Source organism: Pseudophryne corroboree, chromosome 10, assembly GCF_028390025.1.
Source record: "Pseudophryne corroboree isolate aPseCor3 chromosome 10, aPseCor3.hap2, whole genome shotgun sequence".
NCBI classification, from domain to species: domain Eukaryota; kingdom Metazoa; phylum Chordata; class Amphibia; order Anura; family Myobatrachidae; genus Pseudophryne; species Pseudophryne corroboree.
The window spans coordinates 164731779-164739984 of record NC_086453.1 but is presented as its reverse complement, the minus strand read 5'-3'; the positions used below and the strand labels follow the sequence as shown (position 1 = coordinate 164739984).

Genomic DNA, 8206 nt, shown 5'->3' with positions numbered 1-8206 from the left:
ATTAGTGGAGCATTAGCCACCCAGTGGTGGAGATGTGTAATGCATGCTGAGTATCTAGTATCGCCTCAACGCGCCTGTCCATGATTAAACTCAGCAATCGCCTAGGCATGACTAAACCTCCGTCTAGGCGCAGGAAGTGTCAAGATAACAGAGGACCCATCTGTATCACAATAAAATACTTTGTATTGGGACACATAAAACAAATGTTTTGGAGCCCGCAGCCCCTTTGTATACACTTTGACAAAGGGACTGCGGGCCCCCGAAACGTTGGTTTTATGTGACCCAATACCAAGAATTTTTTCACAATAAGTTTCAGCCTTTTTTGGGTATTATATATAATCACCATAGTCCAGCACTCATTTGCTTATGATATACCACATACAGTATGTGTACATACTAACACCAACCGAAGTAGAAAGGCCTGGGCAGCGACCTGGGCTAAACACGGGTTCAACCAGTGTCGCAGTGCTGTGGGTTCTGCATGGCAAATCGTGAATGGGCTTTACTGTCCGGTGTAATGTGAATAAGGGTCACTGCTGTACAGTGTAATGTGACTACACGTGCTACACCTTTGAACACCGGCAGATGTTACTGCTTGGTCTAATCTTTACCTAATTGTTAACATTACTCGATTTTTAAGGGCCCCAACAGGACAGCATACCAGCGCTGGAATCCAGACCTCCGGCATAATGACACTACTTCTCCCTCTTCGGGGTCCACGACCCTCCCGGAGAGAGAATAGATAACATAACGCGCATAGCGTGCCACCGTGCCCCCAGCGTGGCGAGCACAGCAAGCCCGCAAGGGGCTCATTTGCGCTCGCCCCGCTGTCTGTATGCTGGCGGTCAGAATTCTGGTGCCGGTATGCTGGTTGCCAGGAGCCCGACCGCCGGCATACCGCCCCAACAGTGCACTAAAAAATTAAGAGTACCCAGGTTAATCTACCCGCGGGTTGTTTTTGTTCACTACCCGCGGAATGTTCTCCCCTAATTAGCAATCAGCGATATAGTGCTGATTGCTATCTAGCCGAGGTCGCCCAGTGTGTACCCAGCTTAACACTAGAAAGTGTTGTGTAAAGAAAGTTTTTTTTTTGGAATGCATGCAAAATATACTGTACAGGACTATTATAGTTAGATTCTAGTGGGGGGACTATTTACATTATTTTAGCTTGGATGGGGGCACATTTACAGTAACCATCCAATAGTATTTGGCACCAATTAGAGGGAGGGTTACAGAGAGATTTTTTGGGCGGGCTGTTTACAGAAATCTTGTGCAGAGAGTAATGTGTTTTGAGAGAATGGCTTACTTATTCTAGATTGAGAATGGTCTTGTTGACGAAGAGCCGATGGTGTGAGAAGTATGCATGTGATCGACGCTGATGTTTCTTGCAAAGGTCAAGTTGATGTATGTGTTTCTGTATCTATCCCCGTAGGCTCGATGGGAGAAGTAGACATACTTGTTTGCCGCTTGTTGTGCTCGGCGGCCTTGGCTTTCTTACGTTGTCTATAGGCTCTCTTAAAGTTGCACAAAAAGACGCATGGGGTTGCTAGAAGGGTTGTTTAACATGCAGGGAAGCTAGATGTACTGTAAGTGGACATCTTTCGCTACAGTGTATTATTTTAAACGGGCATGTGTTTGTTTGTGCCACTGCTCTGCAGCCTGCAGTCTTTGGCAAATATTCGAGAACAATGGCCCTCATTCCGAGTTGATCGCTCGCTAGCTGCTTTTAGCAGCAGTGCAAATGCTAAGCCGCCGCCCTGGGAGTGTATCTTAGCTTAGCAGAAGTGCAAACGAAAGGTTAGCAGAACAGTGCTGAAATTTTTTCAAGCAGTTTCAGAGTAGCTGCAGACCTACTCCTTCCTTGCGATCACTTCAGTCTGTTTAGTTCCTGCTTTGACGTCACAAACACGCCCTGCGTTCGGCCAGCCACTCCCCGTTTCCTCAGGCATGCCTGCGTTTTTACCTGACACGCCTGCGTTTTTTAGCACACTCCCGGAAAACGCTCAGTTACCACCCAGAAACACCCACTTCCTGTCAATCACTCACCGATCAGCAGAGCGAATGAAAAGCGTCGCTCGACCCTGTGTGAAACTGCATACTTTTTTGTGAAAGTACGTCGTGCGTGCGCACTGCGGCCCGTACGCATGCGCAGAAATGCCGAATTTTAGCCTGATCGCTGTGCTGTGAACAACGGCAGCTAGCGATCAACTCGAAATGACCCCCATATTGTAAGCTGTGAGGTCGTTAATATTGACTGAAAATTACTGGAAATAAATGCTATTGATGTTAGTAATACTGTAGGAACAAAAATATGTCCAAATTACATGATTTTCGTTGTTGTTATAAATTTTCAAGCAATCCAAATCCTACTTCTAACCAAAACACTTGAGGGTGTTTTTTTCCAAAAACAAAACACTGATGCTGTTTTGGCAAATTCAAAACCGAAACACGATGGCCTGTGCACATCCTTAGTGTATATGTATTACCGTGCAAACTTCTGCTTAGTACATTGCTGCTTGCCAGAGGTAGATGTTTTTTTCTATGCTTATAAGGCATTCAATCCAGACTGCCAACAACATTAGACTGGGTTAAGTCTGATATTTCGGTGGTTGGGATGCCGGCAGAATACTGACCGCAGGATCCCGATGGTGAGAATCGAGGCAAGGTAAGTATACTTACATTTCCCCAATTCCTCCCTAACCCTCCCTTCCCACAGCCTAAACCCAACTACCCCCCCACCCCCTTCCTTGCAGCCTAACCCTAACCCTCCCCAGGGTGCCTAAACCTAAATCCCCTTCTCCACATACTAAACCTAAACCACCCTACCCACCATAACACTAACCCTCCCCCCGCAGCCTAAACCAGCCTCCCCTTTCCCCCACGGTTTACCTCTCCAGTGGTCCGGCAAACACTTGTTCGGTATCTCAGCGGTCTGGATTCCGTCACCCAGTCGTGATGCTGGCACTGGGATTACATCATCAGTATTTTGACTTCTGGGATCCCGACCGAATCCCATTAGAACATATACCAACATCTGCAAAACTGTGGAGATAAAGATATGTTTTAGAATTGTGTACTGCTAGTCCGCTTTGAACGGGATTAACTGTAATAGGGTTCACATATCAGAGGCTCAGATTTCACTTGAATTTTCCAGTTATATATTAAGTGAGAAACTGACCCTGCAGGTGCCCCTCAAAACATCCTAGTGCCAAAGTTTGTTTACACCTACTATATGCTGTGTTCATTGAAAGGATGAATGGATCAATAGGATTCATCTTGGCCCTTCCATAACTTAGGGGGTCATTCCGAGTTGATCGCACGTAGCAACTTTTTGCTGCTCTTGCGATCAACTAGACGCCGCCTATTGTTTTGCAGGAAACTTTTTTAGCATAACAGGGCTGCAATTGCTTGTGCAGCCCAGCTATGTTAAAAAAGATTAATGCAAAACAAGACCAGCCCTGCAGCTACGTACCCAGTGCGACAGATACAGCGATGAAGGTTCCGGCTGTGACGTCAGTCATCCTCCCTCCAAACGCCTGTACACGCCTGCGTTCGCCTTACCACGCCCGGGAAACGGTGATCCTTCTTCCCGCTGTCAATCTTCTTGCGATCGCGCCTGCGATCACTTTCTTCATTCCTGGCGTCATTGCCCGGCGACTGCCGTCGCTGGGCAACGTCTCGCAGCCGCAGTTCTGACCCGTTCGCAGCGAAGAACCACTGCATGTGAATGGGTCGGAATGACACCCCTAGTTACTTACTGTACCATCATGACACCATTTAGCCCTCATCACCTTCCTGAACTCAGCATTTTACCAACTTCTGCACCATACTTGTCTCTTATCTACCAATTGTCCCATTTGCCCTTATTGTGCCTCCCTTAGAATGTAATCTCTCATACAAGGTCATCTATCCAACTGTATTGTCTCATGTCTGTTCACTGCCCACTTGTCCTTGTTAAGTCCTAATTGTTTCTGTATGTGATTTGGTTGAAATTGCATCCATTAATTTTATTCTGTCTACTTGAAATGTTTATGTTTTGTTGTTTTTTTGCAAATCCTTTGACAAACTTTCTTTCTATCTTGGCCCTTCCAAAACTCAGTAACTTCTTTGCCCCTGTACCATCATGATCCCATTAGCCCTAATCACCATCCTAAACTCAGCATCTTGACAACTTCTGCAACATAATTGTCCATTCTCTACAAATTTTTCCATTTGCTCCTATTGTGTCTTATTTTATCCTCCCTTAGGGCATATGTATCAAAGTTTGGAGAGAGATAAAGTGTAGAGAGATAAAGTACCAGCCAGTCAGCTTCTAATTGCCATGTTACAGGCTGTGTTTGAAAGATCTGGTTGGTTGGTTCTTTATCTCTCGTCACTTTACCACTCTCCGAGGCTTAGTACATATGCCCCATAGAATGTAATCTCTCATGGGCAATGTCTTCTATCCTATGTCTCATGTCTGTCTACTTTCCACTTGTCCTTGTTAAGTCTTAATTGGTTCTGTATGCTAATTAGTTAAAATTGCATTCCTTCATTTTATTATGTCTATTTGAAATGTTTACGTTTTCTTGCAATGTCTTTGACAAACACTCTTTGTGTCTTCTTGTACTCACTACAATGTGTTCTATTCTATGTACAGCACTGCAGTACCTTTGTTGCGCCTTATTAATACATGTATTAATTAATTAATATAATAATAATAATAATAATAATAATAATAATAATAATAGATATACTTAATGATCATTATGAGAACTGCTTTTGTCAGTGGTACTGATTATTATTTCCATCCAGATAGCCTTCCGAGTCCAGCATTTGTTCAGAATTTGAAGACAGTGCCATAAGTACTGACATTACAGACCATTGATTAAATGAGATCATCCATTCAGCAGTCTTCTGACAACCTACCCAAGTACCCAAAGCTGAGACATTATTTAACTAAGCTTGATATATTTAAAGAATTATCAATTGCCAGATGCTGGTGGGCTTGAATACGCACATATGCAACTTTTACTATATATATTTACTGTATTTTCTGCCTAGTGTTTTTATCATAAGACAAAGTTACCTATTGTGTTGCCCTCTGTTACACCACATCTTTACACTGCTGTATGCATTGTATACATTTATATACAGCACTCAGTTTTATGTTATATCCAATATATAACCCAACTTGATAATGGAAAGATACAGTATCTACAGTAAAACACACATACAGATGGCAAACTAAAAGTAGCACAAGGACATAAACAAGCCAATAAAAAAAATCACTTGAACTGTTTAATAGCTGTCACAAATCTGTGGAGAGTCTGGATCCTTGATTGAATAGCTAGTATTTGCACAACCACAAACAGAGGCATGGAATCTAAGGCACTGACCCCTGCAAACAGGTTTGGGCTTCACTGCACATGGTACACAGGTTGCAGTCTACTGCACTAGTTAATAGTTTGATATAATGGCAGAGGATTACACAAGGGGTGTCCAATTAGAGGTGAAGAAACATCGGGTGCGAAAAACAGACGATTTTTCCCAATGTTTCACCCATATTTCTTTACAGGCTATCCAATTTGGCCACCTGTAAAAAAAATACATTCTCTCTCGAAAACACACAGGTTCAGTGAAACCTTTGTGTTTGCGATAGAAACAGCACCGTTTTCGCTGTTTCCGGGGATTTATTTATTAGCAGTTTCTTATATAGCGCAGCATATTCCGTTGCGCTTTACAATTAGAACAACAGTTATAGAACAAAACTGGGCAAAGACAGACAGACAGACAGAGGTAGGAAGGCCCTGCTCGCAAGCTTACAATCTATAGGGAAATAGGCATTGATACACAAGGATAGATGCTACCTGTTACATAATGGTTCCCCAGATTACTAGATTCTTAATGGGTTGTATGATATGATCACCCAGCAATGTTGGAAGACAAAATGTGAGTTTATGTGGACTGTACAGAGGGGATGTAACTTGATAGGGAAGCATTGAAGGTTATGTATGTGGGTCTGAAATTTGGTAGGCTTGTCTGAAGAGATGAGTTTTCAGGGAACGTTTAAAGGTTTGGAGACCAGAGGAGAGTCTTATTGTGCGTGGGAGTGCATTCCACAGAGTGGGTGAAGCCCGGGTAAAGTCCTGTAATTTTGAGTGGGAACAGGTAATACATGTGGATGAGAGACGCAGATCTTGTGCAGAGCGGAGAGGTCTGGTATGGAGATATTTTGAGATGAGTGAGGAGATGTATGATGGTGCAGTTTGGTTAATAGCCTTGTATGTAAGATAAAGTATTTTATATTTGACACGATAGAATACCGGTAACCAATGGAGGGACTGACAGAGCGGATCAGCAGATGAAGAACGTCTGGCGAGGAAGATTAGCCTCGCAGCTGCATTTAAAATTGATTTGGTTTCGCTTGCCTGAGACAGGTGAAACAAAATCCCAGATAAGCCGCGTCTCGCACCGGTTTATCAGGGCTAACAGGATAGCCCCCAGCGAGACAATTAACCGCGGTAATTAACTGCGGCTAATTGGATACCCCCCAAAGTAACGTTTAAATAGGGAAGCTCATTTGAACTGTCCACTCCCATGATGTCAGTGGTCACATTGCCACTTAGATAAAAGCTAGAAAAGTGACATGCACCTGCCCTTATACAAAGGGAGAATAGCAGAGAAGGCACAGTCAGCATGAATCATGAGTGGGCAGTGTGGAGGCCAACTGCAAAAGAACATGGTAAGAACACTTTGGGTGTCATTTTCCAAGTAGCAATTATTTGTGACAATTGCTACTTGGAATTGAAATATTATTTTAACATCAAATAGTTTATATCATAGTGTTTAACTTACTTTGTTTTCCCCTTTCCTAGTTCTGGATCCTCCTGTGCTTTCTGAACATTCCCCTGTAATTGTGACACTTGGAAGTGTTTTGAGTGTATCCTGTCAGGCAAATGCTTCAGTTCAAACAGAGATCCAGTGGAAACGAGTAAGTGATCATCTCAGCCATCAGTACCAATTAACTAGTCTTACCTAATGTACACATCAAGACTACAATGCAGTGTTTCCAATCATTAATTGGTCATATCCCATGTTAACACCAGCTTCTGTCTTCATTTGGAAGATGGCTTTAATGTACTGAATTCCTCCACAATTACTGCAACTGCATGGATGCAAGTATGTCATATCTATTCTTTCTACTAATTAATGTGTTATAGGCATATTAATCACCCTGGAAGCAGTGTAATATGGAAGGTAATATAGAATGTTCAGGTCAGAAGAGAAAGTGTGTGGGTAATGGTTCCTTCCAACAGGTGGAGAAGCAAACATTGCTACTTATCAAACATTGCTAATTATCATAAATTGGAATCCCATAGTGCTTCATTAAGTAATATGACACTTTTTATCACTATGTGTGGCCATGACTCAGACCACACATGGGGGTCCATAAATCTGAAAAAAATCTGGTAACATTTGGAATTTAATTTGTAACACAATCCGAAATAACTGTAGACCCACTTGGATTTATATGAGTTATCAGGCAAAAGAATATAGCACTAATACATTTTTTGTGGACCACAGAAGTGCCAGACCCTATAGAAATGTTAAGGGGATTTTGGGAAGTCAGTAGTCTCCTAGAATGTCTTGGTGTCTGTGTAGCTCCCCCATAAGACTTTACTAACAAATACGGAAATGTGAACCTGTCTTCTCATTGCCTGTCACGTGGAATCCACCCATTGCATTGGAACTACTGCCACTTGCTTTATTGAATTTTGAATGGTATAGCCCACAGGTTCTCAAACTCGGTCCTCAGGACCCCACACAGTGCATGTTTTGCAGGTCTCCTCACAGAATCACAAGTGAAATAATTAGCTCCACCTATGGACCTTTTAAAATGTGTCAGTGAGTACCGTATTTTTCGGACCATAAGACGCACCTGATCATAAGACGCACCTAGTTTTTAGAGTAGGAAAACTGGAAATAAAAATATTCTGACCTCTGAGAGATATTTCTGTGATTTCTCAGACTCAAGAATACAGTGCAGCCTTCTGTCAGAGCCAGCATACACAGACACACACACACATCAGAGCCAGCATACACACACACACACACACACACACACACACACACACACACACACACTGACAGTACCAGTGGTTCCCTGCGTCTCCTGAGGAGGGAGGAGGTGGGGGGGAGCGAGGGAGTCACATGACGCCGGCTC

General features: G+C 43.1%; 1 protein-coding gene across 7 annotated transcripts in view; it reads left to right on the top strand.

Moving 5' to 3' along the window:
- MCAM (melanoma cell adhesion molecule) overlaps positions 1–8206 on the top strand; it is a 909696-nt gene that overhangs the window by 619050 nt on the left and 282440 nt on the right. For all 7 annotated transcript variants that reach the window (XM_063942920.1, XM_063942918.1, XM_063942922.1 and 4 more), the window contains one exon: positions 6858–6973. In XM_063942920.1, the coding sequence (XP_063798990.1) occupies positions 6858–6973 (116 nt within the window). The remainder of the gene's footprint in view (positions 1–6857; positions 6974–8206) is intronic.